The sequence below is a fragment of the Cydia splendana genome, chromosome 4, assembly GCF_910591565.1.
Source record: "Cydia splendana chromosome 4, ilCydSple1.2, whole genome shotgun sequence".
NCBI lineage: Eukaryota > Metazoa > Arthropoda > Insecta > Lepidoptera > Tortricidae > Cydia > Cydia splendana.
In genome coordinates this window covers 20,089,601-20,109,537 of record NC_085963.1, presented here as the reverse complement: position 1 = coordinate 20,109,537, position 19,937 = coordinate 20,089,601, and the positions used below count along the sequence as shown (strand labels likewise).

At 36.2% G+C, this 19,937-nt stretch overlaps 1 protein-coding gene across 1 annotated transcript in view; it reads right to left on the bottom strand.

Moving 5' to 3' along the window:
* Positions 1-474: 474 nt before the first annotated feature.
* LOC134790171 (tyrosine-protein kinase Drl) overlaps positions 475-19,937 on the bottom strand; it is a 67,603-nt gene continuing 48,140 nt past the window's right edge. Inside the window, exons 5-13 of the mRNA XM_063760985.1 lie at positions 13,306-13,492; positions 8,882-9,009; positions 8,349-8,464; positions 4,587-4,764; positions 4,037-4,199; positions 3,539-3,682; positions 3,017-3,176; positions 2,373-2,509; positions 475-2,194 (exon numbers count right to left, since the gene is read on the bottom strand). Coding sequence (XP_063617055.1) covers positions 2,083-2,194; positions 2,373-2,509; positions 3,017-3,176; positions 3,539-3,682; positions 4,037-4,199; positions 4,587-4,764; positions 8,349-8,464; positions 8,882-9,009; positions 13,306-13,492 — 1,325 coding nt within the window. The 3' untranslated portion in view covers positions 475-2,082. The remainder of the gene's footprint in view (positions 2,195-2,372; positions 2,510-3,016; positions 3,177-3,538; positions 3,683-4,036; positions 4,200-4,586; positions 4,765-8,348; positions 8,465-8,881; positions 9,010-13,305; positions 13,493-19,937) is intronic.

Below are 19,937 nucleotides of genomic sequence, written 5' to 3'. Positions count from 1 at the left end.
ACTGATAACGCAGTGAACAATATTCATTTAGTAAATAAGAAAGAAGAAAAAAAATAAAGAAAACATAATGAGCAAACAACAAACAATAGCAAAAGTAATCAAGTTAATAAGAATAAATTGGTTAATCTATCTATAGTTAAATCTCACTTTGTAATACACGTATATTTTACAATGAATGACGACACCAATTTGAAATTGTTAATAAATTTATTTTCTAACCTCAATTTAAGTACTTGTTACTATTACGATGGTATGAAAAAATCTGACATTGATTTTTAAATTCATATATTTACACAATTTGAATATTGTTATGTTTCCGTTTTAAGTACTAGTTATATTGAATAGTACATTTATATATTTTATATGAGTAATTGTGGTTTAATAGACATCTTCTTATCATGAAAGTTGCACGAATAATGGTTTTGAAGAATCTTTATAGCAATGGGTAGTATGGGTACAGCAGACACTACAACAATTTTATTATGAGATCTCCTTAGATATCACGGGCCTATAAATCCCGGTCTTTTGATAGGCTTGCGTGGGGATATAGATCCAACACGTAGAGGCCTTTTGGAGAGCTTTAATGTCATGTAGAACGCCTGCTGGAACCCGTTCACAGGCGTAACAATAGACACCCATGAACCGGTCTCAGCAGGCATTGGGACTATTGTAGAAAAAGTGAACAGTATACCGGTCTATGGATTGATGTTTGGGTGGATAATGAGATTGGGCTATTGTAAAAGAGGTCCGGACACCTGCCATAACAATGTTAACACCGTCATCGAGGCAGGCGGTGACTCGCCGCTGACTAGATGGGCCCCTGAAACTGCCGTCGTAAAGACGACCAGGAGCAACATGGTGTGAGCGGCTCAGGGGTGTCGAGAGGTGTGCGTCGCTTTCTACCCAGTGGCTGTTACCAGCCACTGTGCCAACTCGCGTTATGAGATCTCATTATTATTGTTTTGTCGATGCTACTAAGTAATTCGTTTCAATTTTTATTAAATTGTAGATTCATCGAAACCATTTCGTCAACTATATCATGACTAACTACTGCTTTGGTGTTGTATCCTTTTGTGCCTGGACGGACTTTTATGTCCTCAGGAACTCTATCCTAATAATTATGTCTAAAACGATTAATATCGCAATTAAATTAATCAAAGCCATCGGCTCTATTTATCAAAATTAAATTCCTTTTGCATCGATTTCGTATGTACAAAAGAGGTTGGGCGATATTGGTCCAAATTTTCAAAAATGTAAAAACGTGCAATCATTAAACAAGTGTAAAAATTGTATTATGTATAACAAATTAACAATGGCAAACTAAATATTGCAATATGCTTTTAAAATAAATCTACTATTATTAATATTAACAATCAGACTTCGTATTCCTAAAACTGAGAGTAGTAGGTACTCAAAACATAAAATAATATAATAATGTTACAAGACCAAATTACTAAGTAAGTACATGCATTCGTCCAACCTAGTTTAGATAATTTAACTTATTTATTTTATATTTCATTTTTGTCTAGTCATATAATAGGTTATCTTAAAATTATACCTAATCTTTGGTAACCGTCTTTGGGGACATTTAATTGCTTTGGTTATATATTCTGCTGTAATGTCGCTTACTATGATACCTACGGTCTAACTAGCTTCATTTCAAGAAAGATAATTAAGTATTTTGGGTATACTCGTACTCATAATGGGTTCTTATGACTTAATTAAAAATATATCACCGTTTTGCATTTCCTTATTTTATCCTACACCAATTCCCTAGCTCAAGCGCTACGCCATCCGACATTACATCTTTGGTTTTACCTAACGATTTTATGCTCCATCTACTTAGCTGATTTTAAGATTCTTTGGCAGGCACTTTGGGTTTAGTAAGTATACGAAAAATAGTGCCGAGTGATTATTTGAATTGACTATAATATTCCAAAAGTTAAACGTCTCGGATAGGTACCTGAATAAAAAGTTTAAAAGTATATTCTTCAATATACATATTTCAAAGCTACTTATTTGAAACAGAATGAAGCAGTGAGATGGTCAAACAAAGGTGTTAAGATCCTGATACAACAAAAGTTAGATATACGTGCTAAGTGCTTGTCTGAAGTCATGAAGGGCCGCCAAAAGCTGAGGTGCTGTCGGTCGCGCTGATGCAGAAGTGGTCCAGCACCAGGACATTAGGCCATACCTGATTTAAAAAATCAACTGTTACTTCCTCTTTACTGATATTTTTAAGACGTATTTAGTAGTTAATGATAAGATTATTACCTACCTACCTAAGATTATTTATGTAGTCCTTCTCTTTCATTTTAATATGGTAATGTCATATTAGCTTCATTTTCATGATTTGTTCCTTGAGTACTTACAGTTCATCCGGACAGTTATGTGGTTGAGATGGCCGATAGCCTCCGCTGAGGAATGCTCCAACATCAGCAGCATCCAATTCAGCTAATGGAGAAGCACCAAGAGTTGCCAGCTCCCATAGCGTTATCCCTAACGCCCACTGGCAACATAAAATAAATGTTAGCATTTAAAACACTTGGCAGTTTTTAGGGTTCCGTACCCAAAGGGTAAAACGGGACCCTATTACTAAGACTCCGCTGTCCGTCCGTCCGTCCTTTCGTCCGTCCGTCCGTCCATCCATCCGTCCGTCTGTCACCAGGCTGTATCTCACGAACCATGATAGCTAGACAGTAGAAATTTTCACAGATGATGTATTTCTGTTGCCGCTATAACAACAAATACTAAAAAGTACGGAACCCTCGGTGGGCGAGTCCGACTCGCACTTGTCCGGTTTTATAATATTCCGAGTTTAGAGTTCACATAAATTCTTATCTTTCAATTTGCCTGACTTTTTGAGTTTTCACTTACATGGACTTTTGTGATTTCTCATTTCTATAGTGTTCGCATTAATTTTCATGCTGCCCATGGACCTTATCCATTTTTAACTAACATAACTTTTCTTTTCACATTTACTAATGACTGCTGCTTTGTTGTACTAAGATCTTACCACATCAGAAGCTGTTGTGTACTGGTTCTGCAGAAGAGATTCTGGCGCCATCCATTTCACTGGTCTGTTCTCGTTATCTCCAAGACAGTGGTAGTCATCAGGGAATAGATCCCTGGATAGGCCATTGTCGGTCACCTTCAGTCTCAATTTCTCATCCACTCTAAGAATAAAAATAAAATATCGGGTAAAAAGTCAAAAATGTAATCACATTTCCAAATGAATCACAATATTGAAAAACAAGTAATACGTTAGAATGGCCTCGGGAAATGCCAGTTTGAGTAACTAATAAAAATATTGACGTTATTATAAAATTATTCTTAAAGCTACTGTCGCATAACATCTTAAAATGCACATTATAAAAACAAGCAATCCGTTAAATCCAGCAAATGGACGTGTACATTCGGGAAGTTGCAAACTTATGTGTTACAAGCAGTGGTAATGATTACTATAGCTGGAAATAGGTTTTGTTAGACTACTCGTTGTTTATTTCAGTTAATTAATCAGTAAAAGATTTCAACTCACACGCAGTTCCTCGCAGCGACGTCAGCGTGTACGAAACGTTGGACGTGTAAGTAAGACAGGCCGCAAGCCACTTGTGCACCAAGCTCTACTAACTCCCGCGTCGCTGGTGCTGCCTGGTGGCCTAGCCGACATGATGTTAAGAACCTGGTAGAAAGCGTCGACAAGAATGAGCAACATACAATTTGGGAGAATGAGAACTCGAATAAAAATACATCTTTGGAGATATATGACGAACAATTAATATCGTGTTATGAATTTATTATATAGGTAACTGTCGTTCACAACCTATTTTCTGCATTAATAATCAAATTTTTGATGATAAGGCATATAGATATTGTAATGAACCTCAGAAGTACAATATCAAAGTAGCTCAACATTTTGTCTTAGACAACTATCTAATCTGAGAAAACTTTATGTCGTTAACGATGGCATTGACAGAAATTGTTGACGAAGACAAAAGAGCGAGGCTCGAAAATTAACAGCAAGGAGCTTACTTACCTTTTAAGATTAGAAGAGTGAGAAGCGCAGCAATATACTAGAAGCGGTTTCCGTGCTTCTTCAGCGCAGGCTGCCATTGGTGCTAGTACGTTGTTGTGGACGAGGCCACACAGCCTTAGACCTTCGGCGACGAGCAGGGCTGCTTGCATGGCCGATGCTGCTTCTGAATAATATATGTAAGTAAATACACATTTTGATGGAAAGTTGCTTACTTATTTATTAGGGTTCAGTAATGGATAAAGTTAGAACAATTGAGTTCAGTTCATAGTTAAGCGGTCATCAGGTTTAGGAAATTAAGAAAATATAAGAATTGGAAACTGCTTTGAAATAAATAAGGGCAAGTGGAGGACGTTATCGTGGTACCAAGGTACAAATCAAACTCAGAACTATATATTGAAAAACATCTAAATAAATTTTCGGCAAATTAAAAAAAAAATCTAGCCCAACTTATCCTACACTAAAAAATACTAATTCATCATATTTGGTAACTTAGGAAATTCGTTTTCAGATCAGCAGTGATGCCAAAATTACAATCAATAGCATTACTCACCTGACACGGTTTTAACTAAGACCTCTTCATACGTATCCCCTCGTTTGTACACCCCCTTATAAACTCGTCCAAACGTCCCCTCATGAACTAGGATCTCGAGACGAATGTTTGAACGAGGTGTTGTCAGAATTCGGAGCTGCTCCGCCGGGTCTGTGATGCGATCCTTGGTTATTGTGGTCTGGAAACGGGTACCTGATTATAGGGACGGACAAATTGGTGTTTGGCTGTAGGGGAAGTTTTGACCGAAGACTCGAAGCCACGTCTCTACTTGGTACTAGTACTTTCATAAATTGTATAGTTTACATTCATACACAATGACAATCAATATAAATCCGTACGTCTGCCTATTAAAATCGTAAATGACTAAGCGCCACTTGCACCATCCTACTAACCCGGGGTTAACCGGTTAAACCGGGAGTTACTAGGGTTACCAGTACAATTTGACACTGGGTTAACGGTTCAAGGGGTTTTCAACCCCGGGTTAGTAGGATGGTGCAAGTGTCGCTAAGAGACATTGGTGCTCAAATTTCGTCATCGTATATTGTTTTAAGGCTTCACGCTTAATTTTAAACTTCAATGTTCTTTTTCAGAAGTTGGATCGAATTTACTTGACTCGGTGTAAATATGTAGGCTCATTTTGTGAACGCAAAGCTGATAAAATACATGAAAACAAAACATACCTACTATTCCAGCAAATGTACAGAATTTTACAGTTACAATTTGTTTAGAGAAAATTATAGTAAAATGTTAACGCAACTTATTGTAGCTTAAAACGCCATGCTATTATAGCTATCGTTTTTAATCTAGCCCCATTATACCTGTGCACTGTTACTGTTACAGATATAAATCTATACACATAGTTCCGAAGTCTGAACCCGGTTGGCAGGTGCTCGGGCATATAATTTCATTGAGCGCCGAGCGAACGCTATCGCTAATCGAGTTTACTGCTAGATTGGAAAAGGTCTTCCGTCCCATAGCTCTGCAATGTAAAACATTACATGTTGATAGCTTTTCGTTGAACGTGCATGGGAGCTAAATTTGGTTCAGTTATGTTGTATAAATACATACATGAACATTCATATATGTCGATCATACCTCAAGGAGAAATATTTGCTCCACTTAGCCTAAAAGTTTGAAGTTTAGAAAATATATGCACAAAATATACATAGTATATTTTTATACTTTCAACAAAAATGTAAACAGCCGAATATTGCACCAATAAAAAAACACACACCCGTTAAATTGCATGTTATGGCATGTTATGTTCTATCAAAATATCAGTAGCAAAATTAAATTAACACCTAATTGTATATATTTATTTCATCTAAACTTTAAACGAGATTTGAAGAAAGGGTTAAATTAAAGTGTCAAAACGTTTTCTGTTGGGTATATTTTATTTTACTCAACTCAATCAAATAACAATGAGACTAATTAACAAAGTATAAACAGCAATTTTCCTCAGAAGCCGGACAAAACTGCAAACTGCAATTAATCTCAGCGTCTCAAAGACACTATCCGGAGCAAATTCATTAAGTTCGACTCCAAACCAACAGCTCCAAGGATCTTTGTGCATTGTTGATACCCCCTATTTGCATTCCAGATTCGTTAACCCTCCCCCGCTAAAGAGCACTAATTCATGTTTCCTGGAGATATCCAGCGGCGCGAGAAATTTACGGACAAAGGGGGATCGCAAATTAAAAACTCTGGCTAGGGCCTAATAATGACGAGCCGTCAGCGCTGGAAGTGGCTACTAAGAATAAACGAAGAACCAAATAATCCAGTGTGATGGCGAACGATCAAATGATGGATCTTTCAAATATATTCTACGACTTGAATTAAATCTTAAAGCGGTACAAATTAAACATTAATCATTAATAAGATTTTATTTGGAATTGCATTTTATTTAATAATGAAGTTCCTGGAGCTTTTGAATGCCAAATATGATATTTAATACATTTACAGGGGATCCTGCTTTACTTATACACGGATAAATTTTAATATGTTATTTTTCATGTTTAATAGATTGATCAACTGATACCCTATAATTGCACTCTGAAGGAAACCTTCAACCACTAGGCTGAAATTAAAAGCCCCCTGTCCTGGCTTCAGAGTAAGAAGGACAATTTTATGTGAAGAATAAATTACCCGATCTGAACAAATTTATTTTATCAAAAATTTTTGATGTTTGGCAGGTGTTTAGCGACATCAAAGGATTCTCGTTAAACTCAAGAACACAATAACACGAACACGAACGCAGAAAATGGATTAGTTAAGAAACTTACAAACAATAATTTCGGCTTTTGCACACCTGTTTACAACTTAAGGCAATTCAATTTAACTTCACTATACAACAGTAAGTTTTGATTAAAACAATACTTCAACTCCCAGTTTCCTCACATCAAACGACAGTGGGCAACTTTGCCGCTTCTAGTCGAAGTTCTCTTCAATTCTGCGAACATCGCTAATTGTATTACGTTTGTATTACCTGCAGACAGGATAACTCGTCTTAAATTGGATTCTTAATGAGGTGAAGGAGTTTTATACGGATGGAATAGAAAAGTTGTACAATTTAGTTTGCGTAGAGTAGGTAAAAGTTAGAGAAGACAATATAACCTTATGTATACCAGTACGGATATGATGGTCGTTCTTGTCTACGTGACAGCGTGATAAAACGGTGTCCGTTACTTTCTATCCCACGGTGTTAAAAAGTGACAGTTATTTTATCACGTGGATAAAAATGGATAAAGCTATCCATAATGCGCCGGCAGAGCAATAAAAACACTAATACTAAGTAATAGACATTATGCGGCAGGAGTGACAGTACCTTGTGCCACGATAGTTTTTTTAACTTCAAACAATGAGACTCCTTGTGCAGATTTGACCATTTCAGGAAATATGTCATATTTACCTGCTATAATTATTGAAGTAACATGAAGTATTGAAGTAATCCATCCATCGCCTACGATAGCTACTAACTTGCAAAGTAACTAATTATGAATTCAGCAAACGGTTATGAAGATCAGTTTGTTGACAGGTTAAGCGGCAAGATCCTTCAACGTTAACAAGGTTATTCTCAGGAGCTCCCGTGACCTTACTCATCAGCAATCCTGTCATGGTCGCGCCTATTAAAAGGGAATACAAGCTCATATTTTGTGACAGTTTGTAGAATTTGTTTCAAGTGGTAATTATCTTTTACTGTGAGACCAACTCCAAAATCGTGCAAAAACACAATTTAGTCAAAAACTTTTTTGCGTTATGAGTTTTTCCCGACGACATAATTCAACAAGTAGACTTTAAGACCTAATCTTCTTAGTAGACACTTATGTTAGACATGTTCTAACCTATTTTAAAAGCTGTATGATGAAATCGTTAACTATACTGTCCACATGAGAGATGCCATTTTCCGGAAAGTTACCTAATTCACTGTTACATATTTTTGCGGCGGGCAGTTTTTATTACTTACATTGTAAAAGTTTTTCAGTATGACCAAAATTATATATTCACTTTGCAGATTAAGTATTTATTTATTTATTTATTTTTAAACTTTATTGCACATACAAAAAGTACAACAGGCGGACTTAATGCCGTTAAAAGTATGACTGTACATTAAACAAACATTCCGTACAAAATACCTATTGACATAACATTTGATGAAGACAATTTTCCAACTGAGCCCCATATTCGAGCATCTTCCCTCTGCCCTACTTCAACCTATTAAATGCAAAGTGGATTAAACTCTAAAACTATTAATAATGAAATCACCTGCGAGACGTGCGTGAGATTAGAGGCAGCGTAGTAGGACACCCGGGACTCGGGCTTCGCGTACACGTGCTCACCGATGTGGGTCGTCGCGTACGGCGAAGGGGATCTTCTGCTGCCTGATTATTAATGAAAACGTCAGATTGTTATGGAGATATTGAATTAAATTTATTAAAATACTTGAAAGTAAACACACTAATAAATTCCAATTTGAAGATAATAAACGATGTACAGTATGCTGCAGAGATGACTGACATGGTCGGTATATTTACTCGTAGTATTAGTTACTTCAATGAACATTTGGGCATTTTTAATTAGAACGCAATTGCATATTATCTTTAATTTTGAACGAAATCTAAGTGCCAATTTTGCTTGTACCTATTACATGACGGGTTTGCAAGTACTATATTTGCAAAGGCGTTTTGCCATATATTTGGCCAATTTAGTTGTCCCTAATGTAATCTGTTTGAAGCTGACTATAAAGTAGTAAAAAATCGATAACAATATTATTTTAATTTATTATGAACAATACGTACCAAATGGAAATTTATGTAAGCTAGCTATCGTAGCATAAGAACCGGTGGAGCTCGGTGGTCTACCGAGGGTGTCCAATCGGAGCAGGACGTTCTGGTGGCTGCCGTAGGCTGCTGTAGTGTATGATGTACTGTGGACAAACATTTTCTGTTAAAATAAATATCCGATACGACCTTCAAACCTTTAAGAAAAGAGAGTACTCCCATCTTAAAGGTCGGCAGCGCATTTAAAGCCCTTTGGTGTCTATGGGTGACGGTAGGCGCTTACCATCAGGCGATTTGTCTGCACGTTTTCCTCCTAATATCTGGTTTCCGAAACCCCCGAAATATATAAATAACTATACATTTAAACAAGAATTGCTCGTTTAAAGGTATAAGAATCATAAAGAAAAAGAAACCGGAATATTGAAATAGTAGTATTTCAATATTCCGGCTTTTTTTCTTTTCTAAAACTTTCTTAACTGAAACTAGTGGCTCTATGAGCTGTGGACCTGGCGGAGTCCATTACGAAAACTTATCAACAACTGAATTGATAAAAAATACCATAATAATGCTCACAAAATTTCACGAGAACAGGGGCACGTTTCTCAAAAGCTTGTCACTTGTAATACCAGCGGTTGTCACTTTTTGACAGCTTTTGTTAGAAAGGGACTTCCACTTGTATTAACAAGTTACAAGCTTTTGAGAAACGGGCCCCAGGTTGAGCACTGCGAACTAAAGAAACCCTAACAAACAGACTGTAAATATACGAAAGCATTTTAGCCCAAGCGTGAATAAAAACGTTTTGCTCGCACTTCGTTCTCGCTCATGCATTAATATTATATATAATAAATTATGTTAGAGTTGAAAAGGCTTTAGTAAAGTGATCATCAGACACAGCTGGAATAAAACCATCTCTTCATCATTATAATTTCTAATGCATTTTACATAAATTAAAAGGTCTTTTTTGATTACGCCGTGCTTAAAATAAAACAAAAACCTATCATTATTATTTAAAAATAAATCCGCGCCTCTTCAAACTCCGCATCACATCATCAAATAAATTAATCAGTTAACCCCACTTCTGCGGCTGAACCTGCCTATGCCTACGCGCAGTCTAAATCTCCATAATAATTAAACTCGGATTGAGTGTCTATCGCCGCCACACCATCCATCAGCAGAGACAGGGGTCGACCTATATACGATCTATTGAACTTAATATGCTTTTAAATGGATACGTTTTTGGAAATATTTTCGTATTATAAGCTATGGTGAATAAGGGAGATAAAAATGTGTTTATTCTTCAAGTGGTTGGTTATTTACAGTTGCAAAGGTATGAAACAAAATTTTGGGAATTTATTGGTTGTATGTTAGAATGGGATGATATATCGGAGCTGCCGAGTTGCTAAAAAATATCTGAATACGCACTCTAACGCCTTGAAAATAGAGGCGTATATTTGTGAGCACCTTAGCCGCTCCGATATATCTGATGGCGACTGCACCGTATGCAAAATTCTGTACTGTACCGTATTTATTATTATTTAAATAACATAAAATAAAAAATAAAAAATCCTTATTTCAGACCAAAAGCGATCCATATTTTGTTAGTAACATTTTAGACTTAACACTATGTTAGTAACCTATATCTACTTAGACCTACCGATGACTAGTTCTGCCCGGTACTTAATGAGCGGGCAATCTACTTATTTGTATACTTATATTACTCTTATTTGTATAAGCTATGGGACTGAAGCAGACCAGCTAATTATTTGAAATTTAAAAATTACCAATAACACTATAGACATACTCGTAACTACAGACTCAAAGCAACAAGTGCATCTGTTTGTTATACAGAAAACTAAACTAAGGAGAATGCGCAACACGTGAATGAGTGCTTTTCTACCGACGATTTGTGGTGTACTTATTGAGTTAAGAAGTCTAAAGGCTTTCATACAGTAGTAATACTCTAGAAGAAACTGTGAAAACAATTCAGCGACAATCTTTGTTGTAACAGAAATATACTTTGATTTAAGAAGTCAACATTCCTTTTGCGATATTTGAAAGTTAAATTTCATAGACATAGGTAGAAAAAAAAACATATTTTAATGCAACATATTTAAAGTCCCAGCCACATCAATGCTCAGTGATTCCAATAAGACCATCGATCTCGGCTTATGATTACATTTCATATGTAATTGAAGATCGGCCTACTCTGAAATTGCTACTCAGATAATCCATACTCAAATGTAATTTATTCATGTACCTACATGTAAAATATATCAATACCTTTAAAGAACTCATATAAATTATCCATTTCGATACGGTTCACGTTATCTTGTTCAGTGGTTTGGATAAATCGGACTCGTTTATTTGTGTACAAAGTTTTTATTTTGGATTACTTTAACGAGCGTAATTTAACTTGTTTTTTTTTTGTAGTCTGTAGAGCTTGCTATTATGCTGGATTGTTTTTAAAAATACAAGAACTACGGCTCGAAAATCACTTTGTTTAAAGAAGTTCCTACGTTACCAATCGTTGAATCTCATATTTGACAGTTTCCTATATATATCCTATATATATGGTGAACAAGCGTTACCTAGTTTTCGTATGTAACAGTGCCATCTTTTAGGAAATTTGGATATCAAACTAAACACTGTTGTATAATTATATATGAATATTTTTTTAAGAAAGTATTAATTATTAACTGTGTTAATATCTCCCATCAATACGAACATTCATAGAAAGATGCAATTTTACATATAACCGTTAGTTATTTCATTATATTATTATGGCGATTACAACAAAATTTTGGAATTAATTGCCTATTAGAGCGGCATAATTTCGTAACAACAAGCAATTTAACTCCGAATATGTAATAACCTAGAAAGGAACTTTGCCCACTTTTGAATAATCTTCGGGATTTCATTTAATATCCATCTAAAGTTTCAAGTAATCCAGTTTCTGGCATTGTTTGTTTTCTAGTTAAGCAAGTTCGCGCATGGGAGCACAATTGAGTTTTATTTCAATCTCGCGGAAAAACATCGAGGAAAAGAGGAATTGTTCGATGAAAATGATATTCTCTCTTCAGTAAATGTACCTACGCTTGTGTTAAGGTTATGGTAATAAACAGGATTTTGATCGTATTTTTGTCTGGAGTGACAATGAAGGAAAGGTAATTTCGAGTGTAAGTAAAAATTTGTCTGTTAAACGTTCCACGGCACAAACCGTTTGATGATTTGATGAATTTTGACATGTGTTAGGATAAAATTAAATAATGAGCAGCTCTGTGAATTTATGTTTGGTTAGCTTACAGAGAAATTAAATTTTATACTACTACTTATTATGTGACCATTTAACTATAGTATCTTTCCAATTTTAAAAATTATGTAATAATTATTTATATCAATAGCTTCTGGCTCTCATCAATATAAAATGCGTCTATCAAAAGCAAATTTTGTATATGTGTGTAGATAAAGTAGTGTATGTAACTGTACATAAATAGGCATTAAAAACACTCGTGTGATCCTTTTAAGAAACTCACTTAGTTCGTTTCTTAAACCCACACTCGTATTTTAACGCCTTTTATTATGTAGCAGTCATATAAACTACTATTACACACCTACATGAAAATACGAGTGAAACAAAACTGTGTCACAATAAATTTAAATAAAAGCAATGACCATAAAAACGAACTGGAAATGACAAAAGCACGAGTATAAACGTTTATTGGTTTATTATGACTACGTTCGGCTGCGTTGTGACTATAAACAAATTGAACAATAAAATTTGATGAAAGGCGATGAAATTGAAACTAAATGCTTTTTTATTTTCTCATTGATCAGCACACATATTCTGCCTTCAGAATAGATTGTATAACTAAGTAAAACATAGGTTTAACTCTCCCCTAATCATGTGCATAATACGTGCACGTGTAGGTGCGCTAAAATGTAGGAGCCGTGCACGCACACGTCACGCAGGCTGTATACCGTCTGTCATAAGGATCTGAATATCACAACGCTAACGTTCACGTGCACGTCTACGCACACGCATCCGATGTGCACAGGCGTTTACACTTATGGCGTTATCATAAACGTCTGCCATTTTGACGTAGGTATCTTAAGGGGCCCACTGATTAACAGTCCGCCGGACGGTATCGGCCTGTCAGTTGTTCGGAACTGTCAAAATTTTGTTCTAACTGACAGGCCGATACCGTCCGGCGGACTGTTAATCAGTGGGCCCCTTTAGGAAGAACAAAATTTAACAAAGGTATTGTATGTTTTTCGAATAGCGAGCTTAAGTCAGGTGACAAGTTGACAACCAAAATTCACTAATTACTAAAAAATAATTAAACGAAAATCAACCATATTTAGATAGTAATACGGTTCACTATGGCTATGAACTGGTGGTAGTAATTAGTGAGTTTGGTTGTCATCTGACATTATGAACTTACTGTATAGAATCATGATGGCGCGCCTTCCCGCCCCGTCGGTAAAGCGTGCCCGCCGCGGCCGCCGCCGCCAGCAGCGCCAGCGCTGCAGCCGCGCAGCCGCCAGCAGCGAAGGCCACGCCGCTGGAGCCGCGGGTGGCGCCGCCGGCCAGCATGGCGGTCTCGTTGTGGGTGACTACTGTTGATAAACCTGGCGGAGAGGATGAGATATGAATGAAGTTTCAACTTTGGTGACTGGAACAGATATCATTAATATCAGTAGCGAATAAAACGTCGGAGCGAAGAAGAGATGTGGATTACAACCCAAAACTATTGGTTGATTCCCGCATCTCCTCTTATCTCATCTCCACCTCAGTGGAAAGACAGCTTAAAGCGGTAAACAGCAGGTAAAGTAAATTTTATTCCGAAATCATTTAATATCTTTTCTCAAAAATGGACGGCAAAGTCGACTTTGCCGTTTAAAAAATAGGTTGCGAAGCGCGTAGTTTATGGTCAGTCAAAAATTAAAAAGTTAAAAACATTGCAGTCTCGATTTTGGGACTGCAATGTTGCATACAAATTCCATTATTTGTCGAGTTCCAAACTTTTTAAAAGTTGAAATGGCCATATCAAATGAAGGCACAGGCCCATTAAACAGCCAAACAGATGATTAGTACCGCGACTATTTAGCTGTCTCAAATAGGTTGGCGTATTTTCGGCAGAAAAATACACTTCTATTTTTTTATTAAAAAAATAAAAAGGCGGCAAAGCTAATTTTTTCAATTGATTCTACTTTTTTCTGTGAAAATATATACGTAAGAAAGTTGCTTTTGTAAAATATTTCTATGATATTTATATTTGTTGCACCATTTTTGAGAAAAGCACTATATATGACTCGGCTGGAAGGCTACTTGCTGGCTTCGGATTCAATTAAATGGACTCCCAAGGTCGTCCGTTTAAAACGAATCCTCAGCCTGCAAGTAGCTACTTCCGAGCCTCGACAATAATGTACTATTGTTTGTACCTAGGTATATGGCGTAAAATCCAAATCCAAGGAAAAATCAGATTTTTTTTTTATTGTTCTTAGATAAGTACCAAGAGATTTAGGTATTACCGATATAAGAAACACGTGCTGTCTTTATCCAAAAGTTCCCTGTAAGTCACGTTTTCAATCAAGAGCATTGCCTCGGGCATCACCGAAAATTACAAATTTAATTGAACTACAAAAATCAATTCGATTGAACTTTATCATTTTAGTTATTACGCGATCTCAGAATCGTGAATACTTCATTATGAAATCACTTCCGTCCGCTTAAGAGGAAAGTGGAGGACCCGCGCGAATACGCCTTTTCGTACAAACGTAGTCCTCATTTTCCTCTCTAGATATTAACTTTATTGAAAATATTTTGAGACAATTTGTTGTTTATCAACCACAGCTATGCCCTTAATTTTTTTACGTATTACGTTTAAAATTTAAAAAAATTGTATGAAATCTGTTTTTCACTCCTAATTTTTATAATAATAAAAAAAAGTCAAACGTAGGAGCATAGCTATGGTTAATATACATAAAGTTATGCAAAAATATTTTTCATAATGTCAATATCCAGAGAGGAAAATTGGGACTACGTTTGTATGGAGAAGCGGTCTTAGGTCGCAAGGAGCCATTTAAAATTTTCCACGCTCCAAAGTAACTTTTCTGGACTAAATTTTCATTATTTAAAAGGTTATTAGAAACTGAATCACTTTAAGGAAGCAATTTGAAAGTAATCTCGCTGGAGCGAAAATCTTGACACCATTTTTTTGTAAGTACAGTTTCAAAGTCGGGTTTCGTAATAAAGCGTTTAAGAAAGTTATTTTCTTGTTTAGCCCTTTATGTGGGTTTTTAAACACTTCCGCTGAACTTTTCTGTGTGGTTTTTCTTTGAAATGATTTACATATACCTAAGGAGTTACAACGTAAATTAAATATGTTGTAGTAGGTGTAGACAGAATTGAATATTCACTGAAAGTGTTTGTATGTGAAAAACTGACGACAGTATTAAACACTGATATAAACTCACTACTAAATAAAAATAGACTAGAGTAGAGTAGAAATTTGATATAGATATTGATCCTATACCAAGGCCATATTAGGCCTCAAGTTAATATAAAAAAGAAATACCTACTTACTCTAAACTCTCAAATAACAACTTAAAATCAAGGAAAAATATATACAATGTGTCTGGTCAACGATGTCGGAGCCGTTAAGGGCGTGTAGTACAATCGATTTCATCGATAAATCACCACGTGTTTTTTCTTTTAAGTCAACGGTAATGAAATGGCGGCATTTTTAATTTTTCAAACAACTGAGCACGGGTGCACGTGGTATTTTTGACATTATCTGTCAATTTTTCGTCCTACGAATACAAAAAATATCTTATTGGATAGCTAAATATGCAAGCAATCGATTAAAGCTAATAATTGTACGCAAACATTTCAATAACAGGGCAAAAAAAAAAATTGAAAGTAAATAATTAGGACAGAAATGCATTACTTTTTCAGTTTTTATTTTTTAATGTAAAAACTAGGTCATTTACCTACATTTTTTTCGTACTGCATTTATAGTACAGGATATTAGCTAGAAATGCATACCAAAATCATAGCTCTATCTTTGATACTTCAAAAATAACACGTGTTCAAATATGATCCTGTTAATTACCTTTATTAATAACTTGAGATAATCCCAAGAATTATCATCCCCACTCCCAGTTTTTCTTTTACAAGCAGGTAGATAAGTCAAGGGGTGCTGCCAGGTCAATCAGTCATCCCTCGCTCTGCGTTGTGATAACAAACTTCTGCTATCTTCGGCTTACTTCAGTTCGATTGTGTTATTGTTGAAACTTTTGTTAGTTGTTGGACCTGCTGTTTCCGTTTTTGTTAAAATGGAAGACGTCCACTATTCTAGTCAGCACACTGCTGACATACATTTCGTTTATGGGTTTTGCAACGGGAACGCTAATGCTGCTGTTCGAGAGTACGCAAGGAGGTTTCCTAACAGACCCATTCCGAATGCTCGCACATTCATAAGAATTCATGCACGGCTCGCTGAGAACGGCATAAGAAGACCCGCCGATGAACGTGTTCGACTTGTAGCACCCCAGGACGAAGAAGAGATCTTAAGATTAGTCACACACGACCCGAGACTGAGCATTAGAAGAATAGCCAACAGGATGAATTTATGCAAGTGGACAGTCTGGAGAGTATTAAAAAGAGAAGGATTACACCCTTACCATTTCAGACGAGTACAAGACATTATTGGACCAGATTACGCTGCAAGATCAGTTTTTTGTTCCTGGATAACAAGAAGAGCACGAATGGATCAAACGTTTTTGAAACGTATTATGTGGACCGACGAGGCCACTTTCACGCGTTTGGGATACGTAAACCACCGCAACGAGCATCTGTGGCAGTTGGAGAATCCTCATGCTGTGAGACCAAGTTCATTCCAGCACCAATTCTCAGTAAATGTTTGAGCGGGAATCATTGACGATATTTTAGTTGGGCCAATTATTCTACCTGGGACAATGAATGGCCCACGATTTTTAGAATTTCTCCAAACACAGTTCCATGACGCATTAATGGAGCTGCCTGTAGCATACAGGAGGAGGATGATTTTGCAGCTGGATGGTGCTCCTCCACATTTTGCAAGAGATGTGCGAAATTATTTGAATGAGCATTATGTCCCGTGGGTTGGACGTGACGGGCATGTCGCTTGGCCACCTCGATCACCGGACTTAACTCCACTCGATTATTTTCTATGGGGCACCTTGAAACAAAGAGTGTACGTCGACATACCGGGAACAAGGGAAGATTTAGTGCAAAGAATAATTGAACATGCAAACATGTTAAGAGAAGATAAGGAGATGATTCGGCGGTCTACGCAGCATATTGCGATAAGAGCAACTGCTTGTCTACAAAATCGAGGGGGCTATTTTGAGCAGTTACTCAACTAGTTAGTCATCTTTAGCCTTAAGATACTTTTGTTATGATTTTTATTAAAATTTAAATTATTATTAGCGCTTTGTTTTATTTTTTCTCCTTTTGTAAAAAAACAACATTTTTAGGTACATCTTGGAACCTCTGTTACTTCTAAAGTTATTATGTCAGATACGTAATTTTGGTATTGATGTCTATCCAATATCCTGTACTACAAACGCAGAGCAAAAAAAATGTAGGTAAACGACCTAGTTTTTACATAAAAAAATAAAAACTCAAAAAGTAATGCGTTTCTGTCCTAATTATTTACTTTTAATATTTTCTTTTGCCTTGCTATTGAAATGTTTGCATAAAATTATTAGCTTTAATCGATTGCTTACATGTTTAGCTATCCAATGAGATATTTTTTGTATTCGTAGGACGAAAAATTTACAGATAATGCCAAAAATACCACGTGCACCCGTGCTCAGGTGTTTGAAAAATTAAAAATGCCGCAATTTCATTACCGTTGACTTAAAAAAAAAACACGTGGTGATTTATCGATGAAATCGATTGTACACGCCCTTAACGGCTCCGACATGGTTGACCGGACACATTGTATATGACAGACTCAAATTCGGGCCTCGTAAATCAAAAACGACTTCCCTACTAATTGACAATTTTTTTGACATTTAAGTACTTACAAAGTTTGCCAAGTACCTTTTTTATAATAACAAGCGTGTAAGAAGAAACATCGAATTTACAAGTCAAATAAAAGCACAATAGAACAATCGATACTTCGTTGTAAACACATTAAGGAGGGGTGCGTCCCTTAAAGTCTTCGCCACAGTAGCAATACTATGCACAGTAGGTCAACTCCCTTTTAGTGAGGTATTTCATAACCTGATCTTCACGAGTTTTGGATTTATTTTACTCAAAAAAGGCAAATCATTTCATTAGTGAATTTAGAAAAGGATTTTTCAAATAAACTCTGAAACACCTAACTACAAGCAAAACGCATGAAAAACTGTAACCTAACTGTAGTTTCTTTTAGCAAAAAGTCCCAAGACTCCAATTAAAGTTTTAGTTTTAAATGGAAGCTGTGTCACCCACATAATAAAAACGAGACAACTGACTCTTTATTCTCTGATTAAATTAATGTAGTTTTGACGTTACGGCGAAACACAGAGAAAAAACAAACACACACACTTAAATGAAGAACTAGATTCAGTCTCATAACCCTTCCCGGAGTTGTGTATTTAAAAAATTACACTTGGCAAAATATCAGGGCTTTTCATATGTGTGTTTTTGCATGCTGATAAAATTCGTTTAGTGTGCTCACGTCTTCATCCCTCTGGATACACTCGGAGGATAGAATGCGAGGGAGTGATTTGTGGAGTGTATAAAATTGGCCGTTTTGATAAATGCCTTGCCTACTTGAAAATTGAAACCTTTAATATTGTCGAGCTCTGCTTTATTGGAAATGTGAGGCCCAGGATGCTTATTTTGATTGTGTTTTGGGTTCCGTACCCAAAGGGTAAAAACGGGACCCTATTACTAAGACTCCGCTGTCCGTCCGTCCGTCCGTCCGTCCGTCTGTCACCAGGCTGTATCTCATGAACCGTGATAGCTAGGCAGTTGAAATTTTCACAGATGATGCATTTCTGTTGCCGCTATAACAACAAATACTAAAAAGTACGGAACCCTCGGTGGGCGAGTCCGACTCGCACTTGTCCGGTTTTAAATTTTTAAAAATACCTACCAAGGAAAAAGGGGAGTCCGGTAGACTTGCCCTGCTCGGAGACTTGAACCATTTTATTTAAAAACTGCCAAAATGGGAGACTTGCGTCTCCCACGCGGGCAAGTCTCCCGGTTTCCCCCTACCTTATGTTATAGGTAGAAGAGGTTAGTGGGAGAAAAAATAGAGGTACGGAATCTTCAGTGCGCATTGGACGTTTTTTAAATTTATATATGTACTTATATAAGTAATAGTTATGTTATACTTATACTCATATTTGTATATATGTATTATATCTATGTATTATTTATATTAGTTGTATGAGTTGTGTAAAAGTAGGTACCTATTTTGTTTGTAATTACAATATGTTGTTGCACCGCCTACAAGTTATCTGCTTTGCCCGAAAGTTGACTGGTAGAGAATACCTTGTAGCATTAAGTCCGCCTTTTGTACGTTTGTATTTTCCTTGTGCAATAGAGATTAAATAAATAAATAAATCATTTATTAGGTATTCATTTGTGACTAGCAACAAGGTCACTTTGACCTTAAAAATATAACGATAGGCACATAAAAAATTCAATATCCACGCTCAAACTAATATACGATGATATACATGGATAATATTACCTCTTGATTCTTAATTAAAATGTCTGGAGCTAGTATCAATATCTCAAAGAGCGTTGTCGTTGACATTTAATAACGTGCTAAATAACACTCGAAAGCTCTCATGTCTCTTAAAAATGCTCATGTAATTTCAACCTTATATTAAATTACATATAGTACTTATTACAGTATACAGAAATTTCTTTCAGCGAGGTGATGTAAGTCATCTTTCGTCCTACCTGTTTCGTCCTAGCTCCGTTTTGAAGGAAGTATTCTCGTTGAAATATATTGGCGCTTAAGTCCTTTTGTCGAGTTATTATTTTGCCATTTCGCTCCCTCTCAAAGTTTTTCTATTATCCTTA